This window comes from Geotrypetes seraphini, chromosome 2, assembly GCF_902459505.1.
Source record: "Geotrypetes seraphini chromosome 2, aGeoSer1.1, whole genome shotgun sequence".
In the NCBI taxonomy this organism is placed as follows: Eukaryota; Metazoa; Chordata; class Amphibia; order Gymnophiona; family Dermophiidae; genus Geotrypetes; species Geotrypetes seraphini.
The window spans coordinates 507,487,790-507,513,205 of record NC_047085.1 but is presented as its reverse complement, the minus strand read 5'-3'; the positions used below and the strand labels follow the sequence as shown (position 1 = coordinate 507,513,205).

General features: G+C 43.1%; 1 protein-coding gene across 1 annotated transcript in view; it reads right to left on the bottom strand.

Moving 5' to 3' along the window:
• Positions 1–23,473, bottom strand: part of LOC117354970 (gastrula zinc finger protein XlCGF26.1-like) — a 61,356-nt gene extending 37,883 nt beyond the window's left edge. Inside the window, exons 1-2 of the mRNA XM_033932926.1 lie at positions 23,332–23,473; positions 23,083–23,209 (exon numbers count right to left, since the gene is read on the bottom strand). Coding sequence (XP_033788817.1) covers positions 23,083–23,209; positions 23,332–23,355 — 151 coding nt within the window. The 5' untranslated portion in view covers positions 23,356–23,473. The remainder of the gene's footprint in view (positions 1–23,082; positions 23,210–23,331) is intronic.
• Positions 23,474–25,416: the final 1,943 nt, after the last annotated feature.

The following is a 25,416-nucleotide window of genomic DNA, read 5'->3' as shown; positions in this document are numbered from 1 at the left end:
AGGGGACGTACTTAGATGGATAGGCAAATGGCTAGAGAATAGATTGCAGAGGGTAAGCATAAATGGGAAATTCTCGGACTGGGAGAAGGTGACTAGCGGCATGCTCCAGGGCTCGGTTCTTGGGCCCATCTTATTCAATATCTTCATAAATGACCTTGAAGAGGAAACAACAAGTATTATAATCAAGTTTGCAGATGATACAAAACTATGTCAGGCAGTTGGGTCACAAAAAGAAAGTGAAGATCTCCAGAAGGATCTAAATCAGCTGGAGGAATGGGCGGAAAAGTGGCAAATGAGGTTTAACATAGACAAATGCAAGGTGATGCACCTGGGTAAGAAAAATAAGGAACATGAATATAAAATGTTAGGTGTAACATTGGCCAAATCTGATCAAGAAAGGGACCTGGGGGTACTGATAGACAGGAACCTGAAGCCGTCGGCTCAATGTGCGGCGGCGGCAAAGAAAGCAAACAGAATGTTAGGTATGATAAAGAAGGGGATCACGAGTAGATCGGCGGCCGTTATAATGCCACTTTACAGAGCAATGGTCAGACCACACTTGGAGTACTGTGTCCAACACTGGTCTCCATACCTAAAAAAGGATATAACCCTGCTGGAAAGGGTGCAGAGGCGAGCCACGAAGCTAGTAAAAGGTATGGAAAATTTGAGCTGCAAAGAACAACTCGAAGGACTGGGACTGTTCACCCTCGGGAGGAGGAGACTGCGAGGAGATATGATTGAGACTTATAAAATACTGAATGGATTTGAATTGTCAAAAGTGACACAGACAAGAGGTCATGGACTGAGGCTGAGGGGCAGCAGGCTCAGGACAAATGTCAGGAAATTCTATTTCACACAGCGAGTGGTGAACGCTTGGAATGCTCTCCCAGAGGAGGTGGTGACTGAGACTACCATTCTGGGTTTCAAGCATGAGTTGGATGCACACCTCCTTGCAAATCACATTGAGGGATATGGGTAATCAGGGTCTCCATCTGGGAGCACCTGGCTTGGCCTCTGCGTGTGCGGGTCGCCAAAATAGATGGACCTAAAGTCTGATCCGGTGAAGGCGTTTCTAGTTAGTATTGGGGTTCAAGAAGGGATTGGGCAACTTTCTGAAGAAAAGGGGATAGAAGAGTACGGATAGAGGACTACTACACAGGTCCTGGACATGATGGGCCTCCGCGTGTGCGGACTGCTGGGCATGATGGACCTCTGGTCTGACCCAGCGGAGGCAATGCTTATGTGCTTATAAAAAAAAATATATATATGGTGCTGAGAATAAATGTCCAAATAAGTGTTCTTGACTTTTTTTTATTTATTATCCGTGTCACATTTTTTATAAAGGTTAGTACCAATAACAACATGTTTCATTTAACATATTGATATATATCACAGTAATGATGTATTTTATTATCTCTCATGTAATTTACAAACTTAAAAATGGGAGGTGAAAGGGACTCATAAGTGGAATAGCCTAGGGCCTCTTTTCATTTAAATCCGGCCCTGCCTATAAGTCATCTAGCGAGTACAACCCACTTGTCCAGGAATAAAGTGCAGTGTTCTCCCCAGAAGTTTTTTCCAGCCGGATGGCATGAAAAAGTAGCCAGGTGGGGCGGGACGGGGAAATTTGGCGGTGGGGAAAATTAAATGTTTACTATATTTATTAGTTTATTATTAATTATTTTCCAATGCTCAATATGACTTCCTTTTTTAAGGTTTGGCACTTGTGCCAGAATATTTTTATTAAATTTAAGAAGTATCCAATTCTAGAAGTGAATAATTAGATATTTGCCATCTTTCAAATGGTATAGAGGTTTATAAAAGGGAAATGCGTTAATGAAGTCATTAGGTTCAATCTAGCCATTTATTTCTGCATGAATTTAAACAACAAAAAAAAAAGATAAATATAGCTCATCCAGTCATACAAGAAACGGCTCTACAGCACCTCTAATAATGTTTTGATCACTAGGTTCCTTCCTGAGGTCTCACTGAGGATATGAAATAGATGCGATCCCCACTTCCAGACCTCTTCCACATAATTTATGGAGAGGTGTTTGTTACTGAGCCTTGAAGGAAACCTGTGTGATTGCACTACAGCAAAATAAAAAAGTAGCAGATAAAGATCAACGTGAGAGCTAGGGCAAAACAGTTTAGTTAAAGATGCTGCTTTTTCCTAGGTGCACCCTTGTTGTGTGACTCATGGATTATTACTAAAAATAACTTTTTTATATAGAGGAGGAGGTTAAAAAATGATCAGCACTGGCTGTCATATATTAGGTACGCCACTGGATTTAATGACCCTTCCCCCTACTATAAAGAACTAAATTAAAGTTGTATAATATCAAGCAGCTTTCAAATGATATTATAAGCAAATAAAAATAAAATGTTTTTAATACATTGCTAATTATTACCTGCATCTTAAACACTACAGTGAGCACTAGAACACCAACACACGCATTATAAAACTAAACAATCCAGATCCTGCACAATTGATCCTGTACAGTCAATGCCAACATATCCTTTTTATACACACAGAACAAAGATACACCCTCGCCCAATATGGAATAATCACAAATAAAAATAGTAATATGTAGACAAAACTTAAACTGAACCGCCAAGAAACCAGACTCTGCATACAATGCAACACCACAGAAACAGTGACACGTCCCCTAATACACGTCCAAGACACGAGACATCACTGATAGGATCGAGAGGATCCTGGACGGAGCAGAGACAGAGGAGACTGCGGTAATAATCCATGTCGGAACGAATGATGTGAGCCGGAGGAATTTCAGCATGGCCACACTGACTGACCAGTTCAGGGTCCTGGGACGAAAGCTGAAGCGGAGCACACGGAGGATAGCATTCTCGGAGATCTTGCCTGTACCGAGAGCAGATGCAAAGAGGCAGGCAGACCTCCAGGCTGTGAATGCATGGTTGAGGAGATGGTGCCAGGAGGAGGGCTTCCACTTTGTGAGGAACTGGACGTCCTTCTGGGGAAAAAGCAAGCTCTACCGGCGGGATGGCCTGCACCTGAGCACAGCGGGAACTAGACTACTGGCAGCCAATGTGAGGAAGGAGATCGAGAGGGCTTTAAACTGAGGAGAGGGGGAAAGCCGACAGCTGATCTGATGTTGACGCTTCGGACAACAGTATCCAGAACAGATGCTGAACGGACTAACTGCAGGGAGGAAGCAGAGGGACCGGAGGATCGTATGATCAGACAGCGAGGGAAACATCAGGTAAAGGGAGCTTGCTGGGAGAAGACTAAGGGGCATGGAGACACAGGGGGACTGGGTGGCACGAGGGCGAAAGCTGAGGGCAATATAGAGGTACCACAAGGCGAGGGGGATCAAACAGAGGCTCAAGGGATGATAGCCCAGGAGGGGGCCGGTAGGGCTAGAAAACCCAGAGGAAAAGCGGGGAAGTGGGGTGGCGGGAATGTGGGGAAGCTGAAAGCTAAGAGGGTAAAGGCTGAGGGCAAAGCAGAAGCACAGGGAACGGGAGAACTGCCCGAAATCCAAGGGCAGGCGGCCCAGGTAAATGCAGAGGTGGAGGAAAAACGACGGGACCTACGGGACCTGCGGTGCTTATATGCAAATGCAAGAAGCCTCATGGCCAAGATGGGTGAACTAGAAGTCGTGGCCAAGGGGGAGGACCTAGATATAATTGGAATTGCAGAAACCTGGTGGACAGAGGAAAATCAATGGGATGTGGCGCTGCCGGGGTACAAGCTCTACAGGAGGGACAGGACCCACAAGAAGGGGGGAGGCATAGCACTATATATAAAGGACTCTATCCACTCGGTCAGGATGGATATGGCAACGAAGGCAGAGGGGCTGGAATCGCTATGGGTCAAATTGCCGGGAAACAAGGGTGCAGGCATAAAACTGGGGCTGTACTATCGCCTACCTGGTACGCCAGAAGAAGTCGGACACGACTTGGAAGCGGAACTGAGACAGGAATGCAGGACTGGAAGTGTAACAGTGATGGGGGACTTCAACTACCTGGGAATAGACTGGAGTACGGGTCACTCCAACTGCACTAGGGAAACAGGATTTGTAGAAGCTGTGAGGGACTGCTTCATGGAGCAACTAGTCAAAGAACCGACGCGAGGGGGTGCTACTCTTGACCTCATCCTAAACGGATTAGGGGGGCCTGCAAGAGGGATAGAAGTGGGAGGACCACTAGGCAACAGTGATCACAACGCGATCAGATTCACATTAGAAAGGGGGACACCCATAGTAAGGAGGACCGCAACAACTGTGCTCAACTTCAAGAAAGGGAACTATGTTGCTATGAGGGAAATGGTGGGGAGGAAGCTCAGAAACATCTTTAGGATGGAGATTGTGGGAAGCGCCTGGACCCTATTCAGGGACACCCTGCAGGAAGCACAAAGAATGTATGTCCCCAGTTTCAGGAAAGGCTGCAAGAACAAGCGATCAAAGGACCCGGTTTGGATGTCAACTGAAGTAAAGAGGGCAATAAATGACAAAAAAGTATCCTTCCGGAGATGGAAAAAGGACCCAACGGAGGAAAATCACCAGGCACACAGGAAATGCCAAAAGGAATGCCACCGATAGGTTAGAAAAGCGAAAGGGGAATACGAAGAGGGGCTGGCCAAGGAGGCGAAAAACTTCAAGGCATTCTTCAGTTACGTAAAGGGGAAGCGACCAGCGAGAGAGGAGGTGGGGCCGTTGGACGATGGGGATAGGAAGGGAGTGATTAAGGAGGATAAAGAGGTAGATGAGAGGTTGAACACGTTCTTCTCGTCGGTTTTCACGAGCGAAGACACATCTAATATACCAGACTCAGAGGAGCTCATGAGTGGGGAACAGGCAGAAAAATTGGAGCACATAGAGGTAAGTAAGGAGGATGTCCTCAAACAGATAGACAGGTTAAAATGCGGTAAATCACCGGGCCCGGACGGGATCCACCCAAGAGTTCTGAAGGAACTAAGACAAGAAATAGCGGGCACAATCCAGCATGTTTGCAACCTATCCTTGAAAACTGGTGAGGTACCAGAGGACTGGAAATTGGCGAATGTCACACCTATCTTCAAGAAGGGATCGAGGGGTGACCTCGGGAACTACAGGCCGGTGAGCCTGACTTCAATTATAGGGAAGATGGTGGAAGCTATGATCAAGGACGGCATTTGCGAGCACATCGAGAGGAATGGCCTACTGAGAACAAGCCAGCACGGATTCTGTAAGGGAAGGTCGTGCCTAACGAACCTTCTGTACTTCTTTGAGGGAATAAGCAGTCGGGTGGACAATGGGGAACCCATAGACATCATTTACCTCGATTTTCAAAAGGCTTTCGACAAGGTGCCACATGAAAGGCTGCTTAGGAAGCTGTGGAACCACGGGGTGGGAGGGGATGTGCACAGATGGATCAAGCACTGGTTGTCGGGTAGACTGCAGAGGGTCGGAGTGAAGGGCCAATATTCTGACTGGCGAGGAATCACAAGCGGTGTGCCACAGGGATCGGTGCTGGGGCCGTTACTCTTCAACATATTTATCAATGACCTGGAAAAGGAGGCAAAGTGCGAGGTTATAAAATTTGAAGACGATACCAAACTGTGCGGTAGAGTTAGGTCCAGGGAGGAGTGTGAGGACCTGCAAAGGGACCTGGACAAGCTGGAAGACTGGGCAAACAAATGGCAAATGCGCTTTAACGTGGAAAAATGCAAGGTCATGCATATAGGGAAAAAGAACCCGTTGTTCAACTACAAATTGGGGGGGGCATTGTTGGGAGACAGCAGACTTGAGAGAGACTTGGGTGTGCTGCTGGATGCATCACTGAAGCCATCTGCACAGTGCGCAGCAGCCTCGAAAAAAGCCAACAGGATGCTGGGCATCATAAAGAGGGGCATAACAACCAGGACGCGGGAAGTCATCATGCCATTGTATCGAGCGATGGTGCGTCCACATCTGGAATACTGCGTTCAGTATTGGTCGCCGCACCTCAAGAAGGACATGGCGGTACTTGAGAGTCCAAAGGAGAGCAACGAAACTGGTAAAAGGGCTGGAACACTGCCCATACGCCGAGAGGTTGGATAGGCTGGGGCTCTTCTCTCTGGAAAAAAGGAGGCTCAGGGGAGATATGATAGAGACCTTCAAGATCATGAGGGGCATAGAGAGTGTGGATAGGGACAGTTTCTTCAGACTGAAGGGGACAACAAGTACGAGGGGGCATTCGGAGAAACTGAAGGGAGATAGGTTCAAAACAAATGCAAGGAAGTTTTTTTTCACCCAAAGGGTCGTGGACACTTGGAATGCGCTACTGGAGGAAGTGATCAGGCAGAGTACGGTACAGGGATTCAAACAGGGATTGGACGGATTCCTGAGGGATAAAGGGATCGTGGGATACTGAGGGAGGAGCTGGGATGTAACACAAGTATAGAAAGCTAACCAGGTAATAGGTATAGAAACCCAACCAGGTCGTGCATGTGCAAGACCGGAGGGTTAGGACTTCAATGGGAAGATAGGACTTCAATGAGAAACCAAGGTGGCAAGGGAGCCCCTTCTGGTGATTCAGACAGGTCGTGACCTGTTTGGGCTGCCGCGGGAGCGGACTGCCGGGCAGGATGGACCTATAGTCTGACGCGGCGAAGGCACTGCTTATGTTCTTATGTTTAATACTGGGCAAAATATAAAGACAGTAGATGTGAATTTGAAAAAACTGATGCATAACAATCACCACTTTACAAATTAACAAATAAAAATAAAACAAATAATGAGAAATAAGAAAATACCATTTTATTGGACTAATCTATTTTTCAATTAGCTTTCAGAGGCCAAATCTTTCTTCAAGGCAGTATAGGCTGTTATAGTATCCTATCCTGACCTGAGGAAAGGGGTTTAATCCCCCCCCAAATTACCTTATTTCCATTTCCTATTTATAAACTTTTATCAATACAATTACAATGCTACTTGATTCTACTATCCACCCTCTCTCTGCCCCTTCTATCCACTGCCTACCCTTTCTGCCCTTTCCATCCATTGTCTGCCCTCTCTCTCTTCCATATGGCATCTTCCCTCTTTCTATGTCCCTTCAATAAACTGCATATCCTGTGCCGTTTCTCTTTGTACCTGATTCAATTCAGCTTCACTCCCTGTCCATTATTTTGTTTCCACTCCCTCCCCTATGCTCTGCCATCTTCTTTCCTTCCCACTCCACCCCATGGTATGGCATCTCTATCTCCTTCCCTCTCCTCCCCCCATGCCCTGGCACTCTCTCCTCTCCCTCCTTACTCTGACACCTTCGTTCCTTCCTTTCCATCTGGTCTGGCATTTGTCTCCTTAGTTTTCCTTCCCTCTCCCCATGCCCTGGCATCTCTCTCCTCTCCTTCCATCACCCCTCCCCCTCCATTATCTGGCATCTCCTCTCCTTCCTTTCTCTTCCACCCTCCTTCCTTCCTTTCCCCTGGTCTGGCATCTGTCTCCTCCCCCCATATGCCCTAACACCTTTCCTTCCCCCTTCATGGTCTGGTATCTCTTTTCCTTTCCCTCCCTCCCATGGTCTTGGCATTTATCTTTCCTCTCCTCTCCCTTCCCTGGTCTTCCTTCCCTCTCTCTCCCCAATTAGGTGCAGAAGCAGCATTTCTCTTTCCCCTTCCCAATTGGGTGCAGCATTTCTCTTCCTTCCCCTCTCTCATTGGGTGCAGCATTTCTCTTCCTTCCCCTCCCCATTGGGTGCAGCAACAGCTCTCTTCCCCCCCCCCAATTGTGTGCCGCAGCAGCTCTCTTTCCCCCCCATTGGATGCAGCAGCAGCAGCAGCAGCAATTCTCTTCCTTCCCCACCCCCAAATTGGGTACATCAACAGCTATCTTCCCTCCCCAATTGAGTGCAGAAGCATTTCACTACCATCCCCCCATTGGGCAGCAACAGCTCTCTTCCCCCCCCGATTTGATGCAGCAGCATTTCTCTTCCTCCCGCCAATTGGATGCAGCAGCAGCATTTCTCTTCCTTCCCCTCCCCATTGGGTGCAGCAACAGCTCTCTTAACCCCCCCCCATTGGGTACAGCAGCAATTCTCTTCCTTCCCTCCAATAGGGTGCTGCAGCAGCATTTCTCTTCCTTCCCCCCCAATTGGGTGCAGCAACAGCTCTCTTCCCCCCCAATTGGGTGCAGCAGCATTTCTCTTTCCCCCCAATTGGGCACAGCAGTATTTCTCTTCCTTCCCCTCCCCCAATTGGTTGCAGCAGCTCTCTTCCCGCCCCCCCCTAATTGGGTTCAGCATTGTGTGCAGCAGCAGATTTTCTACAGGCTAAGGCGGGAGATAGGTCAGCGACTCAGGGAAGCCTACAACTTGGTGTTCTTGCTTGTTTTGGGCCTTCCTCGCTGCCATATCCTGCCTTCGCGGAAACAGAAAGTAGGCAGGACCCGGCAGCGAGGAAGGCCAAAAGCAAGCAAGAACACCAAGTTGTAAGCTTCTCTCCGTCACTGACCTATCTCCCGCCTTAGCCTGTAGTGAATGGTAACACTGTGCATGCCAGCTTCCCTTCCCTTCCTTCCCCCCCTCGGGATGTAACTTCCAGTTTTAGAGGAGAATATAGGGAAGCCGGCTTTCACAGTGTTACCATTAGAGCCCTGGAGCATGGTTTCAAGTCGCTTGTTGGTGCTTAAAAAAATTTTTTTTTTAAAAAGTCAGGCTGAGGTGAATTTGCGACCGAGATGACAGCCGGGCGGAGTGCCTGACTAAAAGGCACTAGGGAGAACACTGAAGTGGGATTGTACAAGAACAAGGACTTGGTGGAGCTTAAATAAAATGTCTGGTAACACAATAAGTGGCAATTTTCAAAGACCAATTCAGATCAAAGACCTGCAGATTCTTAACTTTCCCAAGACTAGGCTGCTTTACCTATGGAACTGATTAAAAAATATTTTCTTGAAATCTTAGGGTTTTCAGATAGTGAGTTCATTGCAATTTCCAAACTTTATTATTTGTAGTTGCCTGATAAGAAGATTCTTCAGGAAGCTGAGGGGGAAGGTCAGGATGTTTAAGAGCGCCTGATACACGGATCCCTCTACTTTCTTAAAATCTCCACCCTGCAGCTTAGCTCTCATGTTTTATATGTAGAGTTTTCTGGGGGTATTTTTTTATTTATTTCAATTTTCATTTTTTTATTTGCAAAATTTAATTATTTTATTGCTAAGTTCCTATCTAACATTGCTGCTTTCATTCCTGTAAGTTAGCTGAATAGCCCTTGCAAATAATATATTTTTAAAAACCATTACTGAATTTAAAAATGCAACATGTATTAATTTTTCTAGAATGCTTCTACTGAATAACTCCCCAAATGCTGTGCTATGAAATCCTAATTTTACATTATAGAAATTTGTTCTCAGTTTTATGTAGCAGGTTATTTCTAGGATATATCATGCCACATTTTCCCTATTATGATACAACACTTCCTACACCCTAACACTTGTTTGTTTTTTTCCCCCAATACTTTTTTATTAAAGAAATTTCACAATACAAAAATATTAAAAAAGGTTTTTCACAAGATTAACCATCAAATATACAATTATATATATAATAAAGCTTTATTTATTTCTAATAAATCACCTCCCTTCCCAAATGCACAATCAATCATAGCCCATTACTATAATATCAGAAATCCTCAAACCCCCCATCCCCCCCACCCACCCACCCAGAGAGATCAGGCGGTGACTCCTTTCATATCAATTCTAATCTATTTCTGAGACAGCAGATTCTTCCCAAGATTTAACATTTAAACCTATTACGAGTAGAACGGAAGATGTCATAATGCCACTTTATAGAACAATGGTCAGACCGCACTTAGAATACTGTGTCCAACACTGGTCTCCATACCTTAAAAAGGATATAACTCTGCTGGAGAAAGTGCAGAGGCGAGCCACGAAACTTATTAAAGGAATGGAACATTTGAGCTACAAAGATCGACTCAGGAAGCTGGGACTGTTTACCCTTGAGAAGAGAAGACTGAGAGGGGATTTGATAGAGACTTTTAAAATATTAAAAGGATTTGATAAAATAGACCAAGAAGAAGCATTACTGAAATATTCTGATGTGACACGGACAAGAGGACATAGCCTGAAACTGAGTGGCAGCAGGTTTAGGACAAATGTCAGGAAATTCTGTTTCACACAGCGCGTGGTGGGTGCTTGGAATGCACTCCCGGAGGAGGTTGTGGAGGAGACTACTGTTCTGGGATTCAAGCGCAAGTTGGATGCACACCTTCTTGCATATCATATTGAGGGATACGGTAAATCCGGGTCTCCAAAAAGGAGTACCTAAATGGGCCGCCACGTGTGCGGATCGCCGGACTAAATGGACCTCGATCTGATCCGGTGAGGGCATTTCTTATGTTCTTATGTACATCTTATTTGTCTAATTACTTCCATTGTGTATGTTTACTTGTAGACCGTTCTGAGCTACTGGGAGGACGGGATAAAAATCTAAATAAATAAATAAATAAATAAATAATAAATAAATTTATATTTAGACCATATTTTTTGAAAAGCAGATAACTGATTTCTTCGTATGGCAGTTAGCTTAGACAGGACAAATTTTATCTTATCTTATACATCTTAACCGATGGCAATTCTTTTTCTTCCAATATGCAGCTAATACCATACAAGCTGCTGTCATTACTAGTCCAATCCATTTCCTATGATGGGCTACTATTGCTGTTGTGACCATATTTAATAGACAGAGTTCCTTAGTCTCATATACCTGATACCCAGCTCCTCAAATATAAATCTCATTACCTGTTCCCAAAAAATTTGTGCCTTAGGGCAATTTCACCAAATATGAATGAAAGTACTTGGGAGCCACAAAGTCTCCAACATTGATCTGTACCCTTGTCAAATATAGCTTTTATTTTTTTTTTAGTTCAATATTTTTTATTGATTTTTTGAAAAAATATAGGAAACAGTTCAAGTACATGGTATCAAAATATAAAACAAAACATTTAGTATAACTAATATTCAGTTACATTGTGCAATGTAGAATTGAATCGTTTTAAAAGATCTAAAGTACTAGGACTGTTCATGAAAAATTAGTAAAAGGAAAGATAAGAGGAAAGAGAAATTGAAGGAAGAAAAAGAAGAGGAAGAGGAAGAAGAAGAAGAAGAGAGGAGTGTCTATGAAATAGATTTAACATATGAGTCCAGGAATTTCCAGGGTGATTTACATTGTATCAAATTTTTGGAAAGTCGAATTATATTTTTCTTTTCATAAGCATATGATTCAAATTTATGATACATGCTCAAAGAATTCCACCAGAAGGTATAGTTTAGTAATGAAGAGGACTTCCAATTTTTCAAGATGTGCATAAGGGCAGTCACAAACATTGCATCAATGAGTTTAGGAGGACAGTTAGACTGTGTAAAACAAGGGTGTTGAGATCGGAGAATTATAGTGTCAAAGGAAATTTCTTCTGAACAATTGGTAATAGACTTTATGGTGTCCCAAATGCACGTCCAAAAGGAACGAACTTGAGCACAATGGAAAAGCATGTGATCAAGAGTCCCAACTTCTTTCATACAGTTCCAACATATAGAGTCTTGTTTTAGGTTAGCTTTCCACATCCGAAAAGGTGTCCATACCGCATTCCACATAATGAAGAACATTGATTGTGAGACTCTGGATGATAAAAGAGGTCGGTTTGTCGAGGACCAAAAGAGTTCCCAGTCAACATCAGAAAGTGAGGTTGTCAGCATAGGTTCCCAATGTTTCATGGAATGAGAGGAAAATGTAAAAGAGTGATCTCTTAGAATACTATAAAAGAGAGATATCGCTTTACCTTTTGATATAGCCAATGTGGACCAGTGATACAAAGTGTGAGTGGATGTCATATAATCAAAACGTATAGACATAGAAGATAACATCTCAGTAAGAGAAAGCCACTGTGAGTAAGCAGAAGGAGACAACGAGTAAGTAGAGCAAATTGTGTCAAAGGGAACAAACGAAGTGAGAGTGGTTATCTGATGGAGAGACCACAAACCAGCCCGCTGCCACCTCTTCCATGAAAGAGATTTACTATTGATTTGGATTTTGGGGTTGTTCCAAATGGACAAGAATGGACTGTCTTTAATTGAAGTCTCTGCGATTGTGTCTAGTATATGAAGGGCATGCTGCGTTGCACTCAATAAGGAGTATTTTCTCAAGAGTTTGGGTACTGGCACCGTCAACAAGCATGAAACATGTAGTGGTGCACATAAAAATCGTTCCAGGTCAAACCAGGTTGGTGAATCTTGGGTACTAGTGTTAGTAATCCAGTAGGCTCCATATTTGACCAATGATGCGATATAATAAAAATGAAAATCAGGTACATTCAGACCCCCATTAATTTTAGAGGCTTTCAGTTTGTCGAGAGCAATACGAGGTTTTTTGTTATTCCACACAAAGTCAGATATTTTCTTATTCAACCAGTGAAAAAATTTCTTCTTGCATAAGGAGGGAAGCATTGAGAGGGTGTAGTTTATCTGAGGAGTAAGGGTCATTTTGATGGAAGCTATTCTGCCCCACCATGAAAGAAAGAGTGGAGACCAACGAGACAGGGTGTTAAGAACTAAGCTTTTAATTTTAGATATGTTTAGATCTTGAGTTTGAGTTGGATCTTTATGTATTAACACTCCCAAGTATTTTACAGCTCCGTGTGACCACGTGAAGGGAAATTGGGCGAGGTCTGAGGGGTAAATGAGATCATTAAGAGGGAAAATTTCTGATTTTTCCCAGTTAACTAAGTATCCAGAAAGCTTGGAGTAATGAGAGACAATATTAACGAGTGAGGGAAGGGAAGCAACAGGATCTCGGATAAAGAGAAGGACATCATCAGCGTATGCTGCTAATTTGATATGACAATAAGTAGTTTCAATTCCTGTTATTGTTGGGCATTGTCGGATAGCAGAGAGGAGAGGTTCCAACGCTAAGTTAAATAGCAGCGGCGACAGAGGGCAGCCCTGGCGAGTACCTCTATGTAGGGAGAATTTATTGGAGAGAGAGTTATTAATTAAAATGCGAGCTGTGGGTTGATGATATAAAGTTTTAATCCAAATATAGCTTTTAAACTAAACAAACTAAACCTTAAGTTTATATACCGCATCATCTCCACGGAAGTAGAGCTCGGCACGGTTTACAAGAACTTAAAAATGAGAAAGGGTAGGAAAAGGTTTACATAAGTTTATAAATCGAGTGGAAAAGTAAGGGAAAAGAAATTACATGTTAGAGAAGAGCCAGGTTTTTAATTGCTTGCGGAATAAATGGAGGGAGCTCAGGTTCCGTAGCGGGATAGTAAAGTCATTCCAGAGACCTGTGAGTTTGAAAAGAAGTGATTTTCCCAGTTTACCTGCGTGGAGAATACCATGTAGGGAGGGGAAGGATAGTTTTAATTTATGGGCGGTCCTGGTGGAGTCAGGGCACGAGGAGTTGAAAGAAAGTGGGATGAGGGAAGGAAGGATGCCGTGAATAATCTTAAAAGCCAGGCAAGAGCATTTGAATTGGATTCTGGAAATCACTGGGAGCCAATGAAGATTGGCCAGGAGTGGGGAGACGTGGTCAGATTTACGTTTTGCAAAAATCAGCTTGGCTGCCATGTTCTGAATAAGCTGGAGTCTTTGGAGGCTTTTTTTTGTTAAATGTACAGGAGTATAGTACCATTAATATAGCACAGTGGTCTCAAACTCAAACCCTTTGCATGGTGTAAATATAAATCTTGGGAAGAATCTGCTGTCTCAGAAATAGATTAGAATTGATTTTGAAAGGAGTCACCGCCTGATCTCTCTGGGTGGGTGGGTGGGTGGGGGGATGGGGGTTTGAAGATTTCTGATATTATAGTAATGGGCTATGATTGATTTTGCGTTTGGGAAGGGGGTGATTTATTAGAAATAAATAAAGCTTTATTATTTATATAATTGTATATTTGACGGTTAATCTTGTGAAAAACATTTTAGATTTGTAGGTACTTGGAGGGCCTCAGAAAAAAATAGTTAATGTCTTATTAAAGAAATGACAATTTTGCATGAGATAAAACTCTTTATAGTTTATAAATCTTTCCTTTTGGCTAAGTCTTAATAATAATATTGTAATTTATAGCTAAGAAACTGTTTTATTTTACTTTTGTGATTATGATAAACATACAGAGGGCCTCAAAATAGTACCCGGTGGGCCACGAGTTTGAGACCACTGATATAGCATGTTATAAGCATTCTCCACCATATTGCTAGAAATGGATACACACAATAGAAAACTCAATTGCTTATTCCAATTACTTTTTAGGATTTTCCAAGAGTCTCCTCCCAAGCTGTTTTATATTTAGTAGGACGTGGGGCAATCTGAATAATAGCACTATAGAACCGAGTAATTATTCCTCTTCTTGTTCCATATATAAATGCCTTCTCTAACAAACTAGGCGATTGTTTTAGTTCTTTTAATACTCTCTTATGATAAGAGATCTTTTAATTGTCTATATTGGAATAAGTCTCGATCTGTCAAACCATATTCTGACTTCAGACAAGTGAATGAAATTAAATTTTCATCCTTTATTAATTGGCCTAAAAGTTCTCAGACCTTGTCTTTCCAAATGACAAAAAGCCTTATCTATTTTCCCAGGTAGCTGTCTCATAGAAAAAGTTTCGAGATTCCATCAACTTAGTTCGAAGTTTAATCCATAATGTCAATATTTGCTGTATAATAGGACTATCATTAGAGGCTAACTTTTTCAAAGATTCGATAGGTAACCATGGAATTACCCAAAGAGGAATTTCCTCTAACAATTTTTGCTCCAAATTTACCCAACCCTTATCAACCTCACATTTCCAACTAATCAAATATTGCAATTGGATCGCTTGGTAATATGATCGAAAATGGGGAACCGCCATTCCACCTAATTTCTTTGGTTGGTATAACATATTAAGTTGTACCCTTGGATGTCTATTATTCCAAATATAGGTAAAAAGTTTTTTTCTAATCCTTTAAAAAAGGAAGATGGTATTTGTATCGGAATTGCAGAAAACAGAGTAATTTGGGGAGAACAATCATTTTAATAGAATGTATTCTACCTAACCATGCTATATTTAAATGTTCCCATCTATTTAACTCATCCATAATCTTTTTAGGTAGCTTTGAAAAATTAGCTGAATACAAATCTAGTTACAGTATATTTACCCCCAAATATCACAAATGGTGATCTGTCCACTTAAAGGGGAATTTTTCTCTTCTATATAATTTTTCCCTCTCATTTAAGGATAGATCTAAAATATCTAATTTATTTACATTGATTTTAAATCATGAAATCGGGGCAAAAAGATCCAAAATCTTCATTACTGCTGTCAGAGATTCTGTTGGGTTAGCCAAGGTAAAAAGATCATCATCAGCAAATAATCATATTTTTTGCTCCACCCGGTTATATTTAATACCTGGAATATCAGGATGTTGACGAACTAATTGAGTCAATAGTTCCATAGCTATAGAAAAAAGTATTGGAGATAAGGCACAGCCTTGGTGTGTCCCTCGTTCCAATTGAAAAATTCCTGAATAAAATCCATTAATTCTTAAACAAGTAAGGGGAGCCAGGTAAAGTCCATGTACCCAAATCATAAAAGTTCCCATAAAGCCCATTTTCTCTAGTAGCTTAAATAGATAGGGCCAATAGATCCTATCAAAAGCCTTTTTGGTGTCTATTCCAATCATTTTTGGATCTATAGATTTTCTTTTTCCCTTTTTTATACTCAAATTCCAATTGATAAATCTGAGTAAGAAGATCCCTCCTTTGTTGCACTTTTGTCTTATATATAAAGGATCCTAATGAAATAAGTTTTCCCCTTAGTACAGCATTTAAAGCTTCCCAAATGGCTATTGGAGACGTTACCCCATCTACATTAATCATGAAATAATTTTGCAATTCTTTCTCTATTTGTTCTATATTTTGTGGATCTAACAATAAAGAATCATCCAGTCTCCAATATTTAACTCCAGTTTCCCTTTGCAAAACCCAAACATTAATATCTACAGGAGCATGATCTGACCACATCTGGACAGTTATATTTGCTCTACCTATCTGAGGGATAAGTTCCTTACTCACCAACCAATAGTCTATTCTAGAAAAAGTGTTGTGAGGTTCTGAATAGAATATATAATCTTGATCAAATGGGTGTTGAAGAAGCCAAATATCAATTAAATCCCAATCCTCCCCAAATTTTCTCAAATGTTTCCTTTACTTTTTGCCATACAAGGCAACACGGGAGGAATTCTCTCTCTCTGGTTGTAAGGTCAAATTAAAATCTCCTCCTATTATCTAATTACCCTCTGAATGAGATTTCAGTAAATCACTCAATTTATCAAAAAATATTCCTTGATTAGACTTAGGGGCATAAATGTTTAGAAGGGTATAAAGTTTCCCTCCCATTTTCACTTTTAATAGTAGAAATCTTCCCTCTTTATCTCTCTGATAACATCTTCCACAACGGGAGAAAATGAAAGAATAGCAACACTATTGGATTTAGATTTCATTTTGTTAAGAGGCAAAAAAAATTTGAGAGTAATTTTTATGGGCAAAAAGTTTGTCACAGCTTGGAAGTAAATGGGTTTCTTGACCAAATCCTATTGACATATGCATATGTTCAGCTCCTTTTAAAAAAGGTTGACGTTTCATTGGCAAATTCGACCCACGAACATTTATTGAAACACAGTTTTGATATTTAAAAGTCATATTCGATTAAATAATCAACAAATCTCATCTCATTCATACCACTCAGATTTTCCATTCTCCTACACTCATACAAATCACCTCCTGACCTCTCCCCATTCCCCAAAACCCTAGTTTCATACAAGACATCACCTAAATCACCCCCTCTCTCAACCATCCCTCCTCCCTTCCCCGCACTTCTTCCACTCCTGCCTGTCTTGATCCTGAAACCAGGACCCAAACCTGACTTCAGTTAACATAGCCACAGTTCACTAAGTAGCCCCGCACCAAGCTCTAAATTATCCTTTAACCACCCTTTAAAAAAAAAAAAAAAGCTTAATAAGATTTCTCCTTATAACATAGTCTAAATCAAACCAGATTTATTCATTGTCCAGCAGATCCAAATATTCATTCCCATTATTGCTGTTCCGATTGCCTCTGTAGCCTTTTCTTTTGGTCTACCCGATACCATCAATGTACTATGTATTAGTAAATCTGATTGTCCCTGTTGTTGCTTTTCTCCTTCTTCAGGCCAGAGATTTGCCCGGGTGAGAATCTGAGGTGCTTCCCCAGCAGATGTTACTTTCTGCACTTTTTTTTTTTTTTTTTTTAATATTTATTAAAAATTTTTGTAATAAAGAGAGCATAAAACAAGTCACAAGTGAACAAAACCAATAATGTACAAAGCCAACAATAAACATCAAAAAGGACTCCCCATCCAAGGCCTCACTGAACTAATACATAAGAACATAAGAATTGCCGCTGCTGGGTCAGACCAGTGGTCCATCGTGCCCAGCAGTCCGCTCCTGTGGTTGCCCCCAGGTCAAAGACCAGTGTTCTAAATAAGCCCAGCCTCACCTGCATACTTTCCAGTTGAGCAGGAACTTGTCCAACTTTGTCTTGAATCCCTGGAGGGTATTTTCCCCTACGACAGACTCCAGAAGAGGATTCCAGTTTTCTACCACTCTCTGGGTGAAGAAGAACTTCCTTACATTCATACGGAATCTATCCCCTTTCAACTTTAGAGAGTGCCCTCTCGTACTCCCTTCCTTGGAGAGGGTGAACAACCTGTCTTTATCTACTAAGTCTATACCCTTCAGTATCTTGAATGTTTCGATCATGACCCCTCTCAAAAAATGGACTCCTCAAGGGCCCTAGACAGCAATCCTGTGCACAAGCACCCCCAATCCCAAATAAACACACCCCACCCACCCCTGTCCCCCCCTCAAAAAAGAATCCCCCGTTCCCCCAGCATTATTCCAAAAGGAGTGACATGCAGGGTGTCCTTCAGAATGCCCTCCAGAATATCATCTTCCCCTCCCCCATCCCAGCCCCTTTACTCAACTCTTAAGTAAAAAGGATCAAAGAATAGCGAAGATTTTCTTCCAGGTCCACTCCTCTTTCTCATAATGACCATAATGTTTGGCAGCAAAAAGCTCCATATGCGCTATCTTACCTAATTTAAGATTCCAAGCCTCCCCCGTAGGAGCTGCTCTACTCTTCCACTGACCAGCGATGAGACATTTAGCAGCAGCCAACCCCAAACGAACCAACTTGGTCTGCCAAGAGCCAGCGAGGGCATTATGCAGCCTCAGAAGACAACTTTGGGGGTAAAAATTGAACCAGCTCCAGGATCCAAGCGGTCAGAGTGGAAGTGATCTGCAGCTTCTTTTCTATCATGAAGGATAAACCAAACGGATAGTGCCATTTTATATCTTACTAGTCTTTAAGCCCGTTACATTAACGGGCACTAGAGCAGATGTCTGTCTGGGTTTTTTTCTTTGTCTCTCTCTCCTTGGACGCTGTCTGTCTGTCATTCATTCTGTCTGTGTCTCTCCCTGGCCACCCTGCCTACCTGTATTTCTCTGTTGCACCATGCCTGTCTGTCTCTCCGTGGCCCCCTTCTGTCTCCCCCCTCCCTCCCAGAGCAAAGCATGATTGTTTTCTGCCCCCCAGCACACCCCTTTCCCTCTCCCCCTGCCTGCTTGCTCCGTGGCCCCCTTCTGTTCCCCCCTGATGATTGCTGTCTGCCCCCCTCCCCCCAAAGCAGCCCCCTTTCCCTCTCCCCCTGGTCCCCTGTTGTGCAATGCCTGCCTGCCCCATGCCTGTTGTGCCATGCCTGCGTGCTCCGTGGTCCCCTTCTGTTCCCCCCTGATGATTGCTGTCTGCCCCCCTCCCCCCAAAGCAGCCCCCTTTCCCTCTCCCCCTGGTCCCCTGTTGTGCAATGCCTGCCTGCCCCGTGTCTGTTGTGCCATGCCTGCATGCTCCATGGCCCCCTTCTGTTCCCCCCTGATGATTGCTGTCTGCCCCCCATCACCCAAATCAGCTACCTTTCCCTCTCCCCCTGGTCCCCTATTGTGCAATGCCTGCCTGCCCCGTGCCTGTTGTGCCATGCCTGCGTGCTCCGTGGCCCCCTTCTGTTCCCCCCTGATGATTGCTGTCTGCCCCTCTCCCCTCCAAGCAGCCCCCTTTCCTTCTCCCCCTGGTCCCCTGTTGTGCAATGCCTGCCCCGTGGCCCCCTTCCATTTCCACCCCCCCTCCCATTCTTACCCTCCCTCCATTCCTCGAACTGGAGCTGGGGCTGCATCGTTCACCTCTCAGCCCAGATCTCCTCCTTCATGGCGATGTGCGGGGCTGCAGGAAGACTGAGTGTGGCGGCAGCGGCAACCCCGGCTCCTTCAGCACCATGTCGGGAAGGTGGAGAGCGGCCTGCGAGGTTCGCTACAGCGGCTGGCGAACCTCAGCAGGCCGCTTTGAAGAGCAGCGGCAGTGGGAGGGAGGAGTCCCTGGAACACGCGCCTCCAGCTAGTGCAGGCACTGTGAGGAGTTACACAGAAGCACACCTCACGCTACCAGGACTCACGATTGTTCAACAGCGCATGCGCGCGCTAGGGTTTTATTATTATAGATATTATTTTGTTGTAAACATTTAGTAACTTTGACACTCTTTCCGCTGTCTTAAAGTAATTGCAGATAGATCAGCAGTTCAACCTTGGCTCCTTGTAACATGAGGTGTCCAACTTTCCGAGCAGCTTGTAACACCCTTTCCTTCTTGGGGAAACAAAGAAAATGGGCTATTATATCCCGGGGTCTACCAGACTGGCGGGGGCCCAGGGCTCAGTGAACACGTTCAAATTCTATACCAGGTAGTACTGCCTCTTGAGTCCACCGCTTGCAAAAATTTATGGCATATAGATTGCATCAAAGTCACCATGTCTTTAGTTTCCGCCTGTTCCAGGAACCCACGGGCTCGTATATTATTCCGTCTTAACCTATTTTCCCCATCTTCAATTTTGAGAAGCAAGTCCTCCGTTATTGAGTCCAACTGATTGCAATGTTTCTGAATCTCAACTATTTCTTGATCATGAGAAATAACTCTTTCTTCAAATTCTTGAAGACTCTGTCCCATATCGTCCATCTTTTTGTGTAGGTCCATTAATATTCACTTTTATATCAGTTGTAAAGACCGTCTAGGCTAGTTATAGTGACTTTTTTAGTATTAAGTTTTGCCCACGGACATTTTTACTCACGGACATTTTCATTTGTTTTTGCTTTTTTGATTCTGTTCTTTACATTTTTTTGTTATCGTCATTGTGGACACTCTCTCACATTCACATTAAGATATTCAACATAAAGACTCACTTACCTTTTATCACAATCTGGACAGTGACAGTGATTTGGATTATTTTGTAGTTTCTATTTATTGATTTGATTCAGTTTTTTGATTTTTTGATCTTTTAGTTTTCTTATTTTTTTCATTTAGGATTTTGGGGTGTGTTCTTTACTGAACGGGGTTTTTTCTTTTAACTTCCCTGCTCACTTATATTGTCTCCTGCTGTTACTTCTTCGATTATGCACATGCACTTGATTGATTCACCAGCTTACCAACATATTATATAAAAGTACGATGATGTATGGGGCAGGATTTATTTAGACCTTGGTCTAAGTGTTTATCACTTAATAAATACCTCCTGGGGCTATTGATCACCACGAGGGAAAATTAAGCCCATACTGAGTATTGCTCTGTGGTTTGTACTATTATTTTTGGTCTTATTTAAAGACCTAGTTGGTGATGCACAATTCATACCGTCGAAGATTCAGATTATGGTGACCATATAAGATATTACCAATTTTTTGAACTTAGTTTAATATCACCCATCCATTGCTGTACATCATCCTTACCTGTCGGTGTAACTTCTGTGGAGGGTGACTCCAGCATGTCAATCAATTCGCTGCCGAGAACGTTCTGCTCAGCATCTCCTTGTCGCATCGCCATCTTAGCAGGTGCAAAGCCAATCTCCTCTCACAGGTCAAAATGCAAAGACCATAAGGTCTAGTCTGGTTTTTTTTACTTGTCATATCGTCCACTTGCTCCTGGAGAAACAAATTTCTCCTGGAGTAGGCTCTATCAGGGCAGTTGTGGAAGCAAATTTCGCCAATTTCACTGCCTGAGCACACAAGGTACTCCGCCTGAGCACACAAGGTACTCCGCTATCCACTCTGGCTACGTCACCGGAAGTCCACCCTAGCCTCAATTTTCATCTTTATTCACATTTGTATATCAAGAACAGTATACAAACAGTTCATAAATACAACCAATAGGTCCTTTTACTAAAGCTTAGCATCCACTAAATGTCACATGGCCCAGAGGTATAAAAAAAAGGACACATTTAGCTTGTACTAAGCTTTAGTAAAGGGCCCCTAAGTTACTAATACAATTCAATATCCCCCCAACTAATCCTCTACACCCTCCCCCACTACCCCCTAACTTCTGTTGCACCATGGCAGATTGTGGCTCTCTACGGCCTACTCCCCAATTCTAGCCATTGGCAATCCAGCCCATGTACAGAAATCCACTGGGCAGTGCTGTTTCTTCTGCTGTCCAGCTGTATGACTTGTCCTGAAAGACTTCTTGACCTCCTATTTCTCCCGATCCTTCCTCTCCCCCAGCCTTCTGTTTAGTACTCCATGGAAGGAACCATACTGCAACATAAATTTAACTTTCCTTTTCCCTTCAACTGTTTCCACTCCTCATACCATCCCCATCGTTTTTCAATCTAAAATTGAGAAGAAAAACGAAAATATTTCTATACCATAAACCATCAGGATCATCCACACATCATCATAAAAACATGATGGCAGATACAGGCCAAATGGCCCATCTAGTCTACCCATCCACAGTAACCATTATCTCTTTCTCTCTCTGAAAGATCCCACGTGCCTATCCCAGGCCCTCTTGAATTCAGACACATCATCCTCATACTGTACAACTGACTATATTGAATAACTCGCATTATTTTAAGAATGGTATTGTATCAAATAACTGAGTGTATAACTCTACACAGTATGTAATTGCTAACACCGGCCAAAAAGAGCAAGGCCCCTTGTTATTACATGAGCTTTTTACATTCTAAACTGCCTTAAACCTATATAGGCATAGTGCTGTCCCTAAATTAAAGATTAGATTAAATTAGATCTTTATACAAAGTCTCTTGCCTCATAGCTGCAATTTTAACTATCCACGAGATCTCCTCCAGTTTCCTCAATATTCTACTATAGCCATCACAAAATAATCTGCAATATTTAGTTGGTCTTCTCGGTCTGAGCCCCTTTCCCACTCAACAGGCAAATCACTGGGCGCAACTCCAAAACTTCATTTGCTATTTCTTGAACCCGTTTAACTACTGATGACCAGTATTTGCAGACTTTAATACATGTTCACCACAAATGATAAAAATCCCCTATTGCCTCTGTAGCCCCTCCAACATTTTTCATCTTCCTCTGATACCATTTCTACTACTACCATTAATTCCTCAAATTTAGTGGCTTCCTGCATATATCCCTCTCCACGTCTCATTCTGTATATAACTACTTACTTGTAAAGAGGATAAAAATCAGTAGCTTCAGACCATAATGTTCCCTCAAGTTAAACATTCCCTTGGATTTCCCTGATCTGTAGCCATTTGACTCCTTTGCTTCCCGACTGTGAAACTCTCTAAACATAATCCCAGGTATGAATTTTGGATTATGTCTAATGGCCCTCCGCCCAGAATAGCAATGGTCATCCAACCGTGGATCCCTCACTTTGTCCCAGATATCCAGCGTTAATTGGGTGATTGGGTTCCTACTTACACTCCACTGTAAGGGTCTAGCAAACCTCACAACCTATATTCTAAAGCAACTTCTTCTAACATTTCATGTTACAATTTGACACAGGACTTTTTCTCACCTTCTATGCGACATGCTATGACTGCCTGGAGTTGTGCCACCCAGTTATAGCCCTGTATGTGCAGGACAAGAAGACCTCATGGTCTCATTTGTGTTGATCACACCAGACAAACATAATTAAATCTGTCTTTATAATGATGGCCCAGTACTGCAAATAAAGGTGTCAATTTATCCCTTACCCAGAGAGATCAGGGTCTGATAATTGTCCTTCATCACCTCCCTGTAGAGCTCCTTCTGCTCTTCATCTAAATACTCCCACTCCTCCTGGGAGAAAGAGACAGCCACCTCCTCAAATGTCACCTGCATCTGAAACAGAAAGCAGAAACACACTCAGCACTTGGGGTGGAGCTAGTTTACAAAGACATCAGGGTCAGGACTAGAGCAATAGAAAGCAGTTGCACTCCTGATCTCTCTCCAGCAAGACCTACCCGGGCAGAAGCTCCCTCAGACATTGTCCACCAGGCTTTGGCTTTGGCAGTGGGGGCAGGAAGTGAGATTCGGAGCCGGAAGCTTCCGCTCAAGCGGAAAATTCCAGGAAGAAGAAGAGACTCGTTTCCTGTTGGCCACGGGCTGAGACGTCACAAAGGGGGGGGCGGAGCTTCACACTGAGCACTCGGTCTGATGGAGGCATGGGATTTTCTTCTTGGCTCCACCCCTTTTAGTGCTGATTGGTCAGAAAATTGCTGCGGTGACAAAGTAGTAGAAAGTTCCGCCCAGTGATGGGAGAGTGGGAGGGGTGAAAAGGAGGAGTTTTAGCTCCTTCTGGCACTCATTGGTCAGAATAATCCTGGGGCGGGAACAGAAGGAGTTTAAGTAGTTTGCGAGGGAACGAGTTATTCTCTGTCAATGAAGACGATCTCTTCAGCCATCCCCAGCCCTGGCCCCTCCCTCCCTCCCCTCTAAGGTGCAGTTGTGGGATTTGCTTGTCAGTCCCAGTGTTCAGAGTCTCAGCTTAGATTGTGAGCCCACCAGGGACAGAGAATGCCTGGCTGCATATAACGTATGCTATAGAAATGATTAGGAGTAGGGTCAGTTCTGTACGAGCCCCGCCCATTCCAGCTGAAGGGCGGGGTCTAATAAATGTAGCCTGTTCCCTCAGTAAGAAGCTCCGCCCTTTCATTTGTGATGTCCTCGATCTTTATCCTTTCAGACGCTCTTCCTCTCCTTTAAGTGAACTAAAACCCTCCAGTCCTGAATCTCACTTTCTGTCCTTCTCTCCTTTTCCCCAGCACTGCAAGAGAGAAACCCTGAGCTTCTCCCTTATAGCTAGGGAATGATCCGGATTCATTTCTAAATCCTGCAAACAGCACAAGCCCAGAGGAAAATGCTCCCAGAGTCTCTTTCTCTGATGAATCGTTTGCCCATTTCCTATCTTAGGAATTCTATTTATCGGGATTTATTAAACACCTTTATTAAGAGATTCACTCCAGCCGATGTACAGCCGATGTGTTTTAGGGTAGCACTGATAGAACCTGCAGTTTTGTTTAAAATACTATGTTTTAGGTGGTATAAAGCCTATATTTCTGGTGCCTGTGGCTCAGGGTGACTAAAGTAGGGAAAATCCTGTTATAAATCCTGTGTTTTAGGGTAGCACTGATAGAACCTGCAGTTTTGTTTAAAATACTGTGTTTTAGGTAGTATAGAGCCTATATTTCTGCCTTACTAGTAGTCTTACTTATAGTCCCACCAACCCCAGGGACCACTATTCATATATAGAGACCCATATAATCAGACTTCACAACCAATCAAGATGACCTTTATTCTATGCAATCACTATGGTGCTTTAATTCCAAGACATACTATTTGGAGGCTTAAGGCTTGCCCCATCTGTCTTCAACTTGCCAGTATTAAGGAGGAGCTCTGCAAACTTAAACAGGAATTGAATACAATTAAAGCAGCTTCCATCACTCCACAAAATCATACCAACTTACCACCTCTACCTCAAAGAATAAAACAGCCCAGGAATAAATGGGTCACAGTAGGCTCAGGAAGACTGCGACATGTAACACAGAAACATCCACCTTCACTAATATTCCCTCTACAGAATTCCTTCGCTCCACTAGTGCACTGCGATACTCAGGAAAACAGAAGGGAGGTGGGACTGGAACCAATGAAGGTAACTCAAGAGAACAAGCGCACCCTAAGTACAAATAAAAAAGCCAAAAACAGAAAACTATTACTGTTGGGGGATTCCATCATCAGAGGCATTAACCTTGGAACACAAGGCGAGGAGACCAAAATAGTGAAATGTCTTCCAGGATCCTCAGCTACCAGGAGTTCCAGGCAAATACAGACTATAATTAAGGAAGAAACTAAGGATTTTAACACTGATGTTGTTATCCATCTGGGAACAAATGACCTGGCCAACAACTCCACACTTGCAGCACAGAAAGCTTTTCGGGAGCTTGGTGAGGGCGTGAAACCTTTTGTAAAGACTTTAGCTTTTTCTGAAATACTGCCTGCATATGGAAAAGGAGAGCAAAGAGTGAAAAACACAGAGGACTTTAATAGAT